The 18055-nt window shown below is 38.3% G+C and overlaps 1 protein-coding gene across 1 annotated transcript in view; it reads left to right on the top strand.

Annotated features, from left to right (window-relative positions):
* The window catches only part of LOC149282258 (actin-binding LIM protein 2-like), a 47072-nt gene extending 36372 nt beyond the window's left edge, over nt 1–10700 (top strand). The window contains exons 14-20 of the mRNA XM_089498400.1: nt 3904–3956; nt 4388–4526; nt 4738–4796; nt 6242–6296; nt 7627–7634; nt 7832–7912; nt 10587–10700. Coding sequence (XP_089354526.1) covers nt 3904–3956; nt 4388–4526; nt 4738–4796; nt 6242–6296; nt 7627–7634; nt 7832–7912; nt 10587–10700 — 509 coding nt within the window. The remainder of the gene's footprint in view (nt 1–3903; nt 3957–4387; nt 4527–4737; nt 4797–6241; nt 6297–7626; nt 7635–7831; nt 7913–10586) is intronic.
* Nucleotides 10701–18055: the final 7355 nt, after the last annotated feature.

Raw genomic sequence — 18055 nt, 5'->3', positions numbered from 1 at the left:
CCTTCCCCGACTCTCAGAGAGCAGAGTTCTGGTGTGGGGAATTCTCTCTGAGAGTCGGGGAAGATCTGCGTGATGGACGCAGACAACCCCCGCTGCTAACCGCACCTCCTTCCAGCTGCAGCGGAAGTTGCCTACGCGAATCGCATAGACATCTACACACTGCCCGGACTACACAGCAGGGAGTCAGAAGCACCGGTAAGTGTGCTGCGGGGAATCTGGATCTTAGTCTCATGGTCAGACCTCTATTTGAGGTCTGATTATAAGATGACCACGATTATAAGACGAGGGGTATTTTTGGGAGCATTTGCTCTGAAAAAAATCTCGTCTTATAATCGAGCAAATGCGGTATATATGTATAGAAATATATACCAACTATTGTGACACTACCCTATGAATTTATCTTAGCATTAATTCTCTGATAATTCTCTTATAATTTTAAACCCAGGTGTCAGGGCTATTTGTTTCTATAATTTTTGTAATTTTCAGGTTGGGGTTAAGAAATTGTCTTATAATACCGTGAAGAATTGCTTTTGAGTTTATCTTGTTAAAAGTTCAATCTCATAGTAGTTATTCTAGTGAATAATGTGTATCTTTACATGTGAATAGGGGGGTAGAGGATCAATGCGTGATTTAGTCTTTTTGGCCACCTGTGCAAATGAAGGAATCACCTGTGATCATGTAATAGTTCTGTACTAAAATCTATTTGTTGGCTAAGATTCTAATGACCAAAAAGTATTAGCGCCGCCTAGTGGTGGAAAATATACTACTATACAATTTAAACACCTAGAACTAGGAAATTGCCCATTGCATTTTTATATTATTAATAATATTAATATATTTTTATATATTAACCGTTAGCAAATTATGCGGTGGTGTACAATTTAAATAGGGATGTTAACACATAACAAATACATTATTTCATACATTAATACATACAGACATAACAGGAGATGAGAACCGTGTCTGTGAGCTGCTACCTAGCCTTATGGTGCTTTTATACAAAGTTTCTGGCAGGAATGGTGGGCTTTTGGGGACCCCGCTCGTGAGCTTACAATCAATTTTGATCCCTTCCCTTCCATGATCCAGACTGATGTGATAAAAAATATTAGGCTAAGATTTTGAAAATTTGCTTTAGAAGAAAAAAGTAATGATAGTTTTGCCTTTGAAGTTTAAAAAGCACAATCTTATGCATATTCGGAGGTGGCAACCCATTCTTTGACTGTGAATATTTATGTTAGGTAATGTTTCACTGGTACCCACAATCCACAGAATGATTAACCTGTTCCTGTCCAGAAAGTGGTCTGATTGTTCATTAACTAAACGTAAAGGAAGCAGATGTTAGGTTAAAAAGAAATGGCCATAGGTCAAGATAGGCGCCTCCTGAGCGCTGCAATTCCTCAATCCTCGGGGACAAACAACAAGCCCGTCTGTGAATACAAGTACAAAGCATTTACATGATTGGTCCGAAAGAATTCAACCTTTTTTGGTGGAGGGAATATTTTTTTTTTAACCTAATCCTTGAGGTTTTAGAATAAAAGTATACATTTTCTGACAAAGTACATACAACAATTTCAGTTCAACAAACACGGCAGAAAATGATTACTGTGGGTCATCTGCCGTGGATATAAAAACACACATAGTGGAAACGCTCTGACTTTCCAAAAAAAAAAAAAAAATGTCTGAAAAAAGGGAGCGGATTCAGCAATCTGAACCTGCTTCTGGTTATTCTTCATTTTTGCTCTATTACATGTATGAATCATCAGCCTCTCTATTAAAGAACCGCTGACTGATGCGATACATATGATGCTGCGCATGTCGCCATATGACCCTGAATAAAAATGACTAATTCATTTCTTAAATTTTCTTTAAAAAGGATTGACGGTTCTCTTATGTTATCATGTTGAATGGCATCTCTCTTTTCAAAGATGACAGGAAAATGACTATTTTGTGCATATGTTACAATACTTTATTTATACTGCCTTCTGTAATACTTTGTTAAAAAAAAAATAACACTCATATTTTCTGTGGCATCTGTTTCTTTTCCAACAATAGTTTGCACATGAAAATGTATCTTTTTTTATTTTTTTTTCTTGAAAGTTACATGCGAATCCTGTTATTTTTGGAGGCAACCGGTTCCTTAATGTGTTTCGTGGTGGCAATACATAAAAAGGCCAGTAGTGAGACCTATAAAAGTCAAATATATTCATTAATTTACTGACAAATGACGTAGGATGGCAGATCAGTAGTAGTTGCTGGAGCCCCCCCCCTCCACTTCTAAACCACCTTGGAGAATATTTTACTTGCTTGATTTGTAAAAGGACTTCCTAGAGTTTCAACAAACCAAAGTCAGGTTTAATCAATAAGAACTCTGCAGCGGCCAGACCTATTCTTCAACCTATTATGGGATCCAAGTCTACAAGAGTTAAAGCCAAGTCATGTAGAAGATACCCAAACTGGCAATTTTCCAAAACGCGAAGAAACTCCCAACGCGAATGTTCATTAAAGGTCATAGTGGCTGACGGAATTTTATAAGATGTTATTGTTTAAGTGTTCCGTTTAAAGACAATTAATAGGTTAATTGACAAAACTCTATTATTTATTTTTCTTATTTTGTATTTTGTGATATATATATATATTTTTTTTTTTATAACCAAAATCAAGACACATCCACCACTAGTAGATCTCACTTCATTCTTTATTTTCTGGTCCATCTGCATGAACGTGTGCGTTATTTCATGTGACAGTACTTCTCATTGTGTTATGCATGTCGCCACGCGAGCTTTACAGATGAGTAATCTGCTAAAGAACACGCAGGGTTTTGTTCGCTTAGGGTTCTAAAACACATGGGGCTGGATTCTATAACCCAGATTAATATATGAACAGTAACTAAACCCCATCTTTGCATTGACTGCAATGGAAAAATATTGGCCCAGAATAATCAAATAAAATATTTTTTCCCCTACTATTTGTGCAAAGATTTATCTCCGGCATTGATTCCTACCCACGTAGAAATAAATTATACAAAAGTAACTTAAGGAATAAACAATTTACTACCCAACTTTCACTTTCAATTCTCTCTTCTCTTTAGGTATGCCTTCAAAGGAAACTAGGCTCAGGAACTCAGCCGAAATTGAGCTGATTGCCCGTTTTGTGTTGGGCTTTATTTACTAAAGAGAGTTTGTAGGAGAGTTGTGTTTTATCTCCTTGGTTTACTATACATCATGAAGGTCCAACCCTTGTGAGCTTCTCCTGGAGGAAGAGCTTGGCTGGCCCTAGTTTTATTAAATCGGTATTCTCCAAAGTCTCATCGCCCATTGAATTATGCATTATGCAGGGCCAGCTCAGCTCGTTTTGCTTAAGAGCCTTGCCAGTGTCCTCAGCTTCGTAGTGAAGCTGAGGAGTTCAAACCATAACTCTCCTGCGGACTCTACTGCCATCTATTCCTTTAGCGAAAATACCCCATATATTTCGGTTCCTGGATCTTTGGGAACCTTCAGTATTCTGTACTCAAGAAAGCCTGAGCTGAGTATTTTTGGTGAATGCAGGTTTTCAGGCCAGAATTACCATTATTCCTGTCTATATTAGCAAACTCATGATTTAGTGAATATACCCTGCAGTGTTTATGCAACACAATGCAAAAACATATTTTCATAGCCAGCAAACCACATGATTAATGCCATATTTTTTTATTAACCATTTAGTGTATAATTAACAGCTTAAGTTAAGGTCTCTTATATGGAACTGGATTTTTTATTCTTTTTAATTCACCAAATGTTAACCAAATATTATTCCTTTACTGACAGTGGGGCAAAAAAATAGAAATGCAAAACAACTCATCTTTTCCCTGTACAGAAAAAAAAATATTTGTTTATTTTATTTTATTTCTTTATATTTTAATTTCAGCATCAAGAAGATCTGAAGGAGATGATATTAATATAGATCCAGATAGTAGGAAGGTAAAGTTCAATTGTGGCCACATCTACGTGTAGATAATTACATTTACATTTTTATTAAAGATTTCAAGAATTAAAGATGTATTAAATATGTTTACTGTATCTGTTCAATGCCAGATTTATTAATTATAATTATTAGTTTTAGACGTCAACAATCCATATTCGAGATTATCTGGATAATTATTGATTTTTCATATTTTATTGCACTTTATTAAAAGGTAAAAAAAAATATGTTTTTCTTCAGGATACATCCAAAACAGTATAGTTTACCCTTTTTATTTAATTTAAAAAAATAAATAATTTTACTTTTGTGGTCAAAAATCATAGTAGTAGCGCGAAGGCATTATAATCTGAATCTAAAATGAAGGACAGGTGTGAGTGTGAATTGCTGTAAGTTCAGTAAAGTAAGTTTATTTTAATATTTTCCTGTTCAGGTGAAGACAAGTTGGGTCATACTCAAAGGAGAGATGGATGCTCAGAGTAACTCCGACCTAGATACCCGGTCATTGACACACAGCTCCGGCGCCTATAGAGACGGGTTAAAGGACACTCCGGGGGACGGAACGTACTCCAGTGAGTAATGTTCAAAAGGTTGCTAGTTGAAAAGGTCTTATTATTATATTATTATAATATATTATATGTCTAATACTATGTTACATCTTAACAATACTGGGAGGGTGGTAGATAAGTGGTACAGCCTCCCGTTAGACGTGGTAGAAGCGAGTACATTACTAAAGGGACTTTAGTAATAAAGATTTCCTGATTCTATGTTTCCATGTTACAGGGTTGCTGTACTCCAAATCTGCGTCCCTGCCTGGCTATGGTAAAAACGGTCTGAATAGAGTGAGTATGTTACTTTCCGCAAGTAAGAAGGGTTTGGAAAATCATGTACGTTGTCATGGGCCGTGCCCACGCTCGCAGCGGGTCTAGCTGCTGTTGGTTTGCAGTCCATAGACCCGCGGTAACATTTGTATAGCAAGCAATTTTACTTTCTTTTTTCATGAATTTAGAATAAATAATTCAACATATGGTGATTATTCACATATCTCTGTTTTACTACAATCTGCTGCGCTCCCTCCTGGGTATATTAAAATACTAAAAGAGAGAGTTTGGGCCATCTGTTCGTTGTCATTTTGTTTGGTATATTCCACTAAATGAGCTGAAAGAGACATTGTTTTATTACGTTTTCTAGCAAGATCTCAAACTCTGTAGATCAGGGAACATTTTGGGAGAAAAAAACCCCCACATAAAGCCAAGGAGAAACTTGCCGGGGTTGGGCGTGTATAATGCAGACTCAGGGACAGTCAAAGACCGGTTGACACCCCAGGCAAGACTACTGTCATAAGGTAAATAATAGAATGACTCAGTCTTATTCACCCAGCTGGACACTCTGACTAGTGAAGGTCTATGGAGGAATGGACTTCATTTGCATTGCCATAAAGAGCTCAGCGTGGTGTTTGGGCAGAAAAATATCACATGACTGACAACGGTGGCCTGCAGGACTGGAGATAATGGGAATTTATGGGTGCAAAAAGAAATGAAACCAGGTTTTCTGCAACGCTGATCTGAATTAATGGGCTGTATACTGCGCTGTATTTAGTGCTCAAAGAAAATCTTACATTTTCCATCTAAGGGTTGGGTAGAAAAAAAGCCTTTAACGTACCAGTCGACACTGACGGCCGCCTGGTGTCTTGCCCCTTATATTCACCGCACAAGCCGGTCTCCGGCAGTACAGGAGCTGGCTGTGTCCAAAAAGCGTGCAGACGGCACTGGTTAAAATTAAGAGCTGTCAAAAATATTAACTTTATTAAATAAAGCTCCTTCAATGCTGAATCTAAAATAAGTGGAAACATTATTTTTCATTCATATTGGTTACAAGCATGAGTCCAAAAATACAATTCAAAGCTATATTAACTTCTCGGCGCAGTGTAATTTCAAAAAAATGCTATTTTACAGAAATCATATAAAACAGATTGAAGTAGAATGTCAGTGGTGTCAAAACTGTAATCCCCAAGAATAGATTCTCCAATATTAGTACATTTTGGGTCACTTGTGGCAAGTTGCGGATCTTAATTCTGTTAATGTGGTGAGATGCTCGTTCAGCAGTTTAGTGAGTCAGTCCCTCGCAGGACGAATTCTTCTGAAAAACTATTTTATCCAACTGCAAATAGAAGGTAGAACTGATATCATTATTTTTGATTATTATTATTCCGTGCGTCACACTATTTGGTTTTATTTTATTCATCTATGTTTGTATATATAATAATACTATTTTTTTTGTTTTCTAGGCTGCCAACTTTGGTCAATTCACTTTGGATGACGATTCAAGCTGGGGAATGAGAGGTACAGCATAATCGCAAATGCACAAATCATTATTAACCTTCTTATTTTAACTTAGTACCTGTCATTTTACTATTTATCAAAACTACACTACAATTCAAAAGTTTGGGGTCACTTAGCAGTTATCATGGAAAACAATTACATTTCTAGTTGTAACGTACTTGTCGACGGGTTTCCTAATGACTAATTAGCCTTGAAACTTATTTATTGAACACAATGGGACATTAGAACACAGGAGTGATGGGAGTGGTAAAGGGCCTCTGTAAGCCTATGAATATATTCCATTAAAATCAGCTGTTTCCAGCTACAATAGTCATTTACAACATTAACCCCGTCTGAGCTGTATTTCTAATCCATTTCACGTTATTTTAATGAACAAAATTTATGTTTCTTTCAAAACCATTTATGTGAACAGTAGTATATGTTGGCATTGTGTGTATTGCCAGAGTAGATTCACACATGTAGTAGAATAAAACAAAACTAGCTAACCCTTAAGTAGTAGACATGTGCAAACGGGCCAAAAACTATTCTGACAAATTTTTCAATTAATTTCTTGGCCAATTTGTTTTCAAGCAACAAATTTTATCCTCTGCCTATTTGGTTCGGCCGATAATTTGGGGTCGTTTTTAATTGGGGAACAAACACTCTCTAAATGTTTGTCTACCTTCTCTGCCGACCACCTATGCATCTTCTTATTGATCTTCTATCTTTCATCTTCTCCCTTCTCTTCTCTCTCTCCTCTTCAATCTGCTATCTTCTGCCTTCATCCGCATCTCCCCAGACATAACCCAGTGGGAATTTCCACCAAAACGGTAACGTTTGCAGGGACGTCCCCTCACCGATCCTCCAATTGGGGGAGAGGATGTCACCAAAAACACTTTAGGTGGCAATCTCTCCCCGGAAAGGAGGAGATCTTGGCGGAATTTGCCAACGGCTTATGTGTACGGAGATGCAGACAAAGATAGCAGATTCAAGGTAGAAGGGAGAATGCAAAAGAAAGTGAATGAAGATGCCCAAGTGGTCAGCAGAGAAGGCAGGGAAACATTTAGAGAGCATGAGAGAGAGAGTGAATGAGAATGAGGGTGTGTGAGAGTGAATGTGGACCCATGAATTTCGGATGAATCGGAATGCTGGGGAAATAGCAACATGAAGCATACTTGAGTTCAGATGTCTCAGGGACACAATTGGCTGAGACATCCTTAAGATTACGTTTCCTATTAGTCTGATGAGATTTGTAGATTAGATATAATGATATCTTCTTAAATTCAAATAGACTGATTTTGTGGATAGACTGATTATGTGGCTTTCATAAAGATTATGCTTTTTCTTACAGATTACAAGGTAAGAAGTTGGAGTCAATCACAAAAAGATTTTTCTGTCCGGCACAAGGTTAAATCTGTCTCTTTCCTTGTATTGATCACACAATGTGCTAAGTTATATGCGCCAAAAACTGGTATGTACGGTTAAACCCACTTGGTAATAATTTTAACAAAGGCCAGTCACATTACTGAGAACTGCTTTGTGTTCTTTGAAAACAGATTTATCCGTATGAAACGTTGATTGTCACCAACCAAGTGCGAGTGAAGCTGCCAAAGGATGTGGACAGAACCAGACTGGAGGTAAACCAAAATTTACATTAAAATGTACAACTTGACAGCAGGTAACAATCATTTGGACCCCCCTGTTTTCTCACTTCTCCACACATATACATATACAGTGATATTTGCAGGTACTTCACTGGATTAGCAAGCTAGACAAGAGTTTCATCTTTGCTTTCTTTAGCTTTTTGGTTACTCTGTCTTTAGTCCCGGTATACCAGGGCTTGACAAATCATCATCAGCCCACTTACTAAACTCACAGCATTTGACCTGGAAGCACCCTGGACTTTTAGGTCAGTGCTGTTTTTTTTTATTATTATTTTTTTGATTTTTTTTTTTCAAATCTTTCAATGCTGATGTTCCATTGGAGCACAGCATTGACTGATATTTAACCCCCACAATGCCACGAATGTGTCATACACAATTGTGGCATTGAAGGGGTTAACGCTGCACTGTCGCTCTCATGGAGCGATCAGGCAGCAGGGGGGTGTTGGGGCTGGTCTCCACATGAGACTCATCTCCCCTGTCCCTGAAGCTGCCTCTAGCAGCTGGGACGCAATTGCTGGTCTATAGACCAGCCATTGCAGGGGGAGTCTCTTTGATGACTGCTGTAGGCTTCCATGCCTACAGGAGTCAAAGGGCTTATGGAGGCTAATTTTTGCTGTTGCTGGTCTGCCTGGGCTTCCAGGCAGACCACCAGCAGCAGAGCCCCATACAAAATGGGAATTAACCCCTAAAATGCCGGTAGGGGTAGGGGCCTGGAGCTGCAGCTTCATCAGCCCCTAAATCAATCCGGCCCTGCCCCGGGCCCGGTCGCAGTTGCTGCTTGCTCCGGCAACAAGGTAAGTAGGGTGAGGGAGGGGGGTGCAGTGAGAAGGGGCAGAGGGGGGTTAGATAATGAGAAATGGGGAGAGGGGATAGATAGTGAGAGGGGGTACATATTGAGAAGTGGGGAAGGGGGTACATAGTGAGAAGGGGCAGATAAGATGGGGAGAAGGGGTAGTGTGAATGCGTATGAGAATGAATGAATAAATGTGTGGATGAATTGTGTGAATGTGTATGAGAATTAATGAATTCATGTGTGGATGAATTGCTTGAATGATTTGTGAGACAGCATAAATGAATGTGTTAATGATTTGTGTGAATGAGTGAGTAAATGCAAAGATGGTACATGAAGGGTGGGCTTTAACAATAAATAAATAAATAAAAATGGGCTGCTCAGGCTTAAATGCCCGGGCCTATTTTTTGTCCCAGTCCGGGCCTGCATACATTGTATATATTATTGATAATAAATTCATTTTTGTCATTTAATCTTTGTTAAAAGTATTGTGTTAAAAACACTTTTGTTCTGGCGCATGGGGGGGTTGACTGTTTTCATATACATAAAATATAATGTAATATGTAGAAGAAGCAGGCCACTTGGATACTGTGATAACTAAAACATACCAAGCACATCCTGAATTGAACACTAGGGGGCACTGTAGAACTTAATTCACTTGAAATAGTAAAGTGTTCATTTTTTGGTTTGATGCCGGTTTACAAACAATGGATTTGTTAAGATTTTATTTTTAATTCCAGTACCGGAAATCTTTAAAATAGGTGGGGGGTTTCTGTATTATCTGAGTACATATTAAACTAGTCAGATTCCCAAAATATTGCCCACGGCCAGCTTCTGGACTTTAGGACATTCCCCAGATACCTTGAGGTGTACTAAAGCTATTGATTAAGAATTTCACCAGGTGTGGATTGCCTTAGGCACGGTACATTACTGCAGAAACCTAGAATTTAATGGCAGATAAGAACCATTCAGCCCGTCTAGTTTGCCAATTTTTCCTGATATAAAGACTTAGACCTTAATCAGTCCTCAGTCTCGTCTCAAATTCAGGAAAGCTTTATCCCTATCCCATGTATATATAAAGCCCCCTAGTTGTAATAGCCTCTACCACCTCTGCTGAGAGGCTGTTCCATTTATCTACCATCCCTTTCAGTAAATTAAAACGTCCTTACGTTACATCTAAGCATCTCACTCTCTAGCTTTAGATTACGTCCTCTCCCGTATACAGCACTATATTGAAGTCTCAAACATAATGCTTGATTTTTTTTCCATGGCATTCTTTTAACATACGTGTGTTCAGATAACCCCACCGCTGTGGTCATGCCTGCTCTTTAATTTGCCTGGAAAAGACAGAAGGGCTGTACTGATTATTATCTTTTATTTATATAGCACCAACAATTTCGGCAGCATTTCTTACAATACATATATTCAAGGGGTATGACAAAACTAGAACTGACAGACAAAGACAAACCGATACATTGGGTTACAGAGGTCCCTCACAAGCTGACAATCTACAGGGTTGGATGGGGTATATATTGGTATATATTAATATCATCGATTACTGATAGGGTAGCCCTAATATGTTTCATTATAGGCATGTCTAAGTACTCATTATGTAGACTATAATAATTGTATAATTACGGGAGAACGGATGCCCTTCGTAAGGACATTCAGTTTGTTTTATTTATTAAGAAAATTCCACTGGAAGACCTTCAGGTGTGCAGGAGGTGGGAACAAGAGAAGCCAAATGTTTCTTATCTGCTGTCACATTCTGTGTTTGTGTGTCAATAAAAATAGTCACTTATAAACCTCTTACAATGATATTTCTTCTATTTTTTGTTGCGTCTGTTGGAATTGAAGAGACACCTGTCAGTGGAGGAGTTTCGGAATGTCTTTGGGATGACCATTGAAGAGTTCGATCGCCTGGCGCTGTGGAAGCGTAATGACATGAAGAAGAAAGCCTTGCTTTTTTAGCATCGTCCAAGACACTCGATAGGGGGACCTCTGTCTGCTGGGACTACAACATCCTACCGCTAGGAGTTGTACAGCTGAAGAGAGGGTGCAGAGATTGCCCGCGTCAGTGTTTATCCTTGTTGGGACTGACAAGAATAAACACCATTGCTCGTTATCGCTCTTACTATTTTTTAAAATTAATTTTTGAAAAATAAGTGACGAAAACTGTGTGTAAGCCAGAAAAGGTGAGGAACGAGCCAGAGCCTGGCTGCAGAAGCTGGCGCCTCAACCAAGAGAGGAGCCTCTGTTTGCCGGTAGAAATATACGCTGCGTTGGCCATCTGCCGTAGAGGGGAACGTGCTTGGCTGCCAGTTCCATCTTCAGCTTGGCTCTGGCTCTTGCTCAAGTCTTTAGGCATTTGACTCAGGCCTACACCATGCTTCCCGGCCTAGTGGGGAGAAGACATTTCCAGTGTGACTATGAAGTCATCGCATTGTCCGCTGCGTCTAAGCCAATGTCTATCATTCTTTATCAACTGTACGTCCTGCATTTAACCAATCCTGAAATACATATATGAATACATATAAAAATACTATAATCAATGGCAAATCTGTCCCGCAAGAAAGCAACAGTATGCATAATTCAGTTATTTATTGCTGATAAATTCTCTAAGGGGAGTACATTCAATAATTTGAGTGATTTATGGGGAAAAAAAGACCAAAGAATAGTGTGTAATTCAGTTGTAAGACCATTTTCAGGAGTATTATTTTAGAAATGGAATACAGACTGATAATAACACATTTATTACAACTAAGAAGCTCCCATTCACTGGCGTCTCTGACAGTTATCAGGTCGATATTAGCCTATCATACATTAGTAAAAAGAAAAATAATATTTCTGTGTCATTTACTAGATTAAACAATACAATTTAAATACCGCTACATATAGCTGACATCATTCAAATCAGCCAATATATAGTTTTTTTTTTAATTAGAAAAATGTATTGCCTGGTAAAATAACACACTCGATTATGCCAAGTAAAACTGGAGAATTAATTTATTTTTCAGGGGAAAAAAGTATTTTTGATTAAACTTTTATTAAATTGAGAAAGGGTTAATTGAGGAATGATTCATTTCCTGTTGGTAGAGATGCTGTGTGTGTAAAGGGACAAAATTAAGTTAAAATCCATCATGTTCAAAATGTGGGTTTCTTTAAGCCTCGTTAGAATTCTAGTTATTGGGTGCCTTTGCAGCGTTCTGGAACTGTAATACTTCTTGTTATTCGGTGTAACAGGAACAATATCTGGAACTTGACAGCAGCTTAACCAGAATCGGGTATCAAGGGGATTAGGGAAAACGGATAAAGGCCTATGGGTGTTAAGTTGCATATCACTACTCAGAGTCCCTGCGAGCTCTACATATACTGTATTCATCAGTTACTTCAGACATGCATGTTATTGTATTAGCTCAATTGCAGTGATTAAGACCATTTTACAAGCTGCATCATTTAACCCTTTCAGTGCCAACCCCATATTAGTGTCCACGATACCAACCATGTTATCGCTTACGTGAATGCACACAAGGGTTCTCTCTCCCTTAACATGAACAGTTCTAAAAAAAAATAAAAAAAAAATGATGGGGAAAATCCTTTTCAGGGGCTGCCAGTTGGCATTTGGGCCAATCTATACAGTTGTTACTTTACATTAATGTTATTGTCTTATTCCCTGATGTTAACTTATTTGCATATGTCAGGCATGTACTTTTGTTGTACGGATAAGAGGTTCCTGCTGTTAGATAGAGGTAATATCTATCAATGTCCATTATAAATGAGAACACGTTTACCTATATATTTAGACATATTTTTTCAGATTGAAAAAAACAAAGATACGGCGTTAGTATGGCTGTATAATGTTTTTTGGGCTTTTTTTTGTATGTCAGCTGCATACAGTGAATAGTGTATCCTTAGAAGGCATAGAAGTTAGATGATACCGTATTTGCTCAATTTATAAGACAAGGTTTTTTTCAGAGCAAATGCTCTGAAAAATACCCCTCGTCTTATAATCGGGGTCATCTTCTAATCAGATCTCAAATAGGTCTGACTATGAGACGACTAAGATCCAGATCCCCCGCAGCTGCAGGGGACCTGGATCCTCCTGTCTCCCCCGCCCCACTTACCGGTACTTCTGAGTCCCCGCTGTGTAGCTGGGGCAGCGTGTAGATGTGTCCGGGATTCGCGTAGACAACTTCTGCTGCAGCAGGAAGGAGATGTGGCTAGCAGCGGGGGTTGTCTGCGTCGATCGCGCAGACCTTCCCCGGCTGTCAGAGATCTGATCTCTGACAGTCGGGGAAGGTCTGCGCGATGGATGCAGACAACCCCCGCTGCTAGCCACGCCTCCTTCCGGCTGCAGCGTAAGTGCGTGGGATCTACACGCTGCCCCGGCTACATGACAGGGAAGTCAGAAGCACCGGTAAGTTGGGGGGGGGCGGGGGAGTGTTAAATGGGGGGCATAAGGCATTTCTGGAGGCAGAGTGCTCTGTGAAATGCCTTTTAACCCCCTTAATGCCACTCTGCCTCCAGAAATGCCTTTTTAACCCTCTATACGCCACTGCCTCCTGAATGCCTTAAACCTCCCTATATGCCACTCTTTCCCATAATATGCCTTTTAACCCTCTAAATGCCAGAGTGGCATATAGGGGTATAAGGCATTTCGGGAGGAAGAGTGGCACATAGGGGGTCAAAAGGCATATCATGGGGCACAGTGGCATATAGAGGGTTAAAAGGCATATCATGGGGCACAGTGGCATATAGGGGGTATAAGGCATTTCTGGGGCAGAGTGGCACATAGGTGGTCAAAAGGCATATTATGGGGCACAGTGGCATATAGGGTTAATAGGCATATCATGGGGCACAGTGGCATATAGGGTTAATAGGCATATCATGGGGCACAGTGGCATATAGGGGGTATAAGGCATTTCTGGGGCAGATGTGCATAACTGGGGGGCAGGTTGGAAAATAGAAGGAAATAAAACCAAAATATTTTTCTCAATCATAGCTTTTATAAAAAAAAAAATAGTTTAGATGAATTAACATTTACTGGTAAAACTTTTTTCCTATAGGGTTGTCTTATATTCAGGCTTTTTCTTTTTTTCTTAATTAATATTCAGATTTGGGGGGTCGTCTTATAATCGAGCAAATACGGTACTTTTGGCAAAATACTGCAGGGTTATTAGTGAGATAACCAGAGGGAAAGATGAAGTTGGACGAGATGATTCTCATCTGGATTTGATTAATCTGTTGACTAAGAATGTTTGCTCATGGAATGCCAGAGCATGTTAGTGAAGGGTATAGACAATGATAGGACGGGTATACACAAATAAACACAATTACAATAATACATTTATTTGTATAATTAGACTTTGCGGTAATTGTGCAGCTTCATTAATGCTCCCCCTTGTTAACTATTCTACATTCAAAGGCCAAACAAAACAAACACTAGAAAAAGTGAAAAAAAGAACAGACAATTAAACTGACAACAGGTCTGTCCTGAGCGCGGGGAGATTAGGATTGTAAAACAGTTTTAGTTTATTTGGTTAAGTGAAATAAACTGAATCAGCAGTTGGTGCCTTTTTATACGAATGTAATTCTAAAAGGCTGATATTCGTGTAAACATGTTTTCACGTTTTTTGGCCCCTTTCCTCTGCATAGTTCTCGCTGGTTTGGTAATATTGTTTACCCTCATCGGTTGTATCGTGTGGATGCTCCATTTGATGGCCTTTTTGTAAATGGAAATAGTTGTTTTTATCACTTTATCATGTTGGAATGATTTAAAGTATACCTGCTAAATGAAGATATTCTCAGCTTGAAGACTTATTACTGATTCTTCGAGTCTTGCTGCTTTGATGCCCTTTCTTGTCCTCTATCCTTATCTGGTAGTGTAGGAACTTTATAGAGTACATGAGTGATCAAACTTGTAGCTTAAGGGTATAATGACCAATTCATTGTATGGGGTGTTAACACCCTGACCATTTTCTATGATGGACCTAAATAGGGGAGCGTACAATATCCATTTTCATAACTTATAGAGAAGGGCGAGAACGTCTTCTCCAGTTGGCATCAGCGTTTCAAAAGTTCTGGGGAAACCTTATTTTATATTTACAATAATATTACTAACTAAACCATTTCTTATAGATGATAAGTTAAGAACTCGCTGTGAGCAGGGAAAACATAGTTCTAGAGGTCGCGTTTACCCCCTCAGACTAAATTATGCAGCTTGTGGTTAACAAAATAGCTTTCGATGTACGGTCACTACCCACAATATATCTTAATTTGAACCCATAGTCTCAAGCGAAGCCTTTTCACTATAAAGTACAGATTCTTTGTGGTTTTTGATTCTATAAAAGCATTTAGATTTTTTTTAATTATAGCACATATATCCCAAACCTTGCATCTAGAACAGAGCAATGAGACTGCATCGAAATCATCACAGACGGTTCATGTACGGTCTTTATTGTATGGATTCACAAGTTTCATTCTGATGTAACTGTCCTTTTTTGTTGTTTTTCTTTTTAGGTTCTATAAATGCCCTATAAATATTGTCTCCCCTAAAGTGGATAATCTGTGCTGGTTTATTTTATTTTTTTCCGACATACATTTTCTTAATCTATAAGAAAAAAAACCCCTATGTTAAAGATGAATTGAGATCCATACCTGCTTTTTTATACTATGCTTGTGCAATAATTATACAATGCGTTAATTCACGCCAATGCATAATGTTATTGGGATTCACAAAACAAACATCATCCCCTAGAATTCGCCTTCATTATTATTTTATGATTTAAATTATAATGACACCCGTAGAAACAAGTCAATGCGATCATTTAGAATTTGGGTTAAAATGTACTTGTGTTGCACATAAAAAATAATATATATACACTAATTTGAATTGTTTGAAATATATATTCTTGCGATTGATAGAATACTACAATTATTAAGGTCTGTAATCTTAGTTAATATTGTATATTAGACACTTCTATTGATATATAGCCTCAGAATGGCATAATATTTATTTTTTGGGATATACAGTGGCAAGAAAAACACAACGTGCTTAAGCTAATAAGACAGAAGGAATGATCATCATGCTGCATCACCCAATTTCTACTGAGCTTCAGCTGGCGGACAGCCACTCTGAAATTACCCTGTATGATACCTTAATAAACTTGAGAATTCATTGCCCCCTCGATGGTGGCAAGCTGTCCAGGCCCCAACAAAACAAAGCAGCCACAAATCACGATGCTCCCTATGCCGTCCTTCACCGTTGTGATGATGTTTTAAAATTGGTATGCTTGTTCCTTTTTTTACACCATACATAATTCTGCGTTTTCTTACCAAACAATTCAACCTTAGTTTCACCCGTCCACAAAACATTTTCCCAGAAATGTTGTGGTGTGTCAAGGTGTTCTTTGGCAAACTTCAGGAACGAAGCAATATTATTTTTTGGAGAGCAGCACCTTCCTCCGTGGTGTCCTGCCATGGACTCCATGCCTGTTCAATGTTTTGAGTATGGTAGTCTCATGAACAGCACTGATGACCAGTTCCTATGATTCCTTCAAGCCTTTAGCTGTTACTCTAGGGTCCTTTTTTTACCAAGCATTCTGCGTTGTGCCCTTGGCGTAATCTTGGCTGGGCTCTCACTTCTGGGGACAGTAGCCACAATACTAAATTGTCTCCATTTATAAACAATTGGTCTAACTGTGGACTGGTGTATATGTAAATTCTTTGAGATGGCTTTGTAACCCTTTCCAGCTTTATGCAAATCAACAATTCTTGATTGTAGGTCTTCCGAGATTTATTTTCTTGTGAGGCATGGTTCACATCAGCAGATGCCCCTTGATAATAGAAAACTCAAAATATTAGTGTTTTTTATGTCAAAATAGCTTTAAAACTAACATCCAATCCCATTTCCTTGATTGCACTGCAGGTTTGCTAACTCTTGACTCCAATTAGCTTTTGTTGAAGTGATTAGCCTAAGGGTTTGAATACGTTTTCCAACCTACACTGTGAATGTTTGAATGATGTATTCAATATGGACAAAAGCAATACAATAATTTGTGTTATCACTTAAACAGATTCGTTGTTCATTATTGTAACTTAGATGAAGGTCATATCACAGTTTAATAAATTTATACATAAATCATGGTAATTCCAATGGGTTCACTTACTTTTTTCTTGCCACTGTAATATCTATGATAAGTTAATGTTATTTGTTAATCATTATAAAGGCTGGATCATGGATCCTAGGCATTGTATTACTAAAAAGCTAAAGTTTTTCACAACTCTGTAGGTGGTGCGCCTTGCTTCTCACCTCTTTCTTAACTTTCTGACACACAACGATGTCTGTTCACCAAGTTGAGAAACTTGTGTCCTAGATCGGCTGATCTAGTTTGCTTCTTTTTTTCTTTATGTGAACACTCACACCTTAATCAGTCCTTGGTAGTGTAAGTATTAATGGAGACAACCGGTTTTACCAAAATACGGTACAACTTTATGCTGATGCGTTATACCGAAAAATATTTTATTTCATAAGAACCTAAAATATATTTATTTATATAAAACTATAAGAATAAAAAATATATAATATTGAAACCTCTATTCTCTAAATCCCAGCATGCAGCGTTTGAAGGGCATTGTGATGTTCTGTTGTGTTGAGCAGTTTGATGACTGGCCTGGGTCTGAAAATGCGTGAGACTCTGAGGTCTATCTACTAAGGGGAGAGCTTGCAGCACAGTTGGGCTTTAGCATGACTTCACAATACCTTTTTGATATACCAACCCCAGTGAGCTTCTGTTGTATGAAGAGCTTGGCTGGACCTATATAATGTATAGATTAAGTCAGTGAGATTTCTTCCTTGCACATTAAACAAGGCCTGCTCAGTCCTTCAGGCTGCATAAATAATATGGTAAGATATAATAATAATAATCTGGAAGGCTAAACAAGAATGGAAAGCATGATAAACATTTAAAAAAAAGGAAAAGTGCCCAACATACAACTGGATATTAATGTATTTCTCTACTCAGACCATCGTCCTTAGTCAACCTATCATGTCTACCATGACCCATGTCTCTTGAAGGTATGGACAGAGTCGCTTTCCCTATAGAATGTAGAGACTTGTCTTAGTGTAAGATAAAATGAAATATTGTTTGTATCCTTTTTCTAGCGCTTTAAAAAAAAAGCCACATGTTTGACTATTAAATGAATTTACCCCTTCAATGGGGTACTGTATGTTATTTTTAAAGAATAAGTTGAATGTATACAGTTTCATAACACTGTGTCCCAAACATGAGCTCTGTAATAAAAAAGTGTCAGTTGTGTTCTTCTTT

Source organism: Sceloporus occidentalis, unplaced genomic scaffold, assembly GCF_023333645.1.
Source record: "Sceloporus occidentalis isolate IW3139 unplaced genomic scaffold, rSceOcc1.0.p SCAF_120, whole genome shotgun sequence".
Lineage (NCBI taxonomy): Eukaryota > Metazoa > Chordata > Lepidosauria > Squamata > Phrynosomatidae > Sceloporus > Sceloporus occidentalis.
The sequence above is the reverse complement of the archived record's forward strand: the minus strand, read 5'-3'. Positions and strand labels throughout refer to the sequence as shown.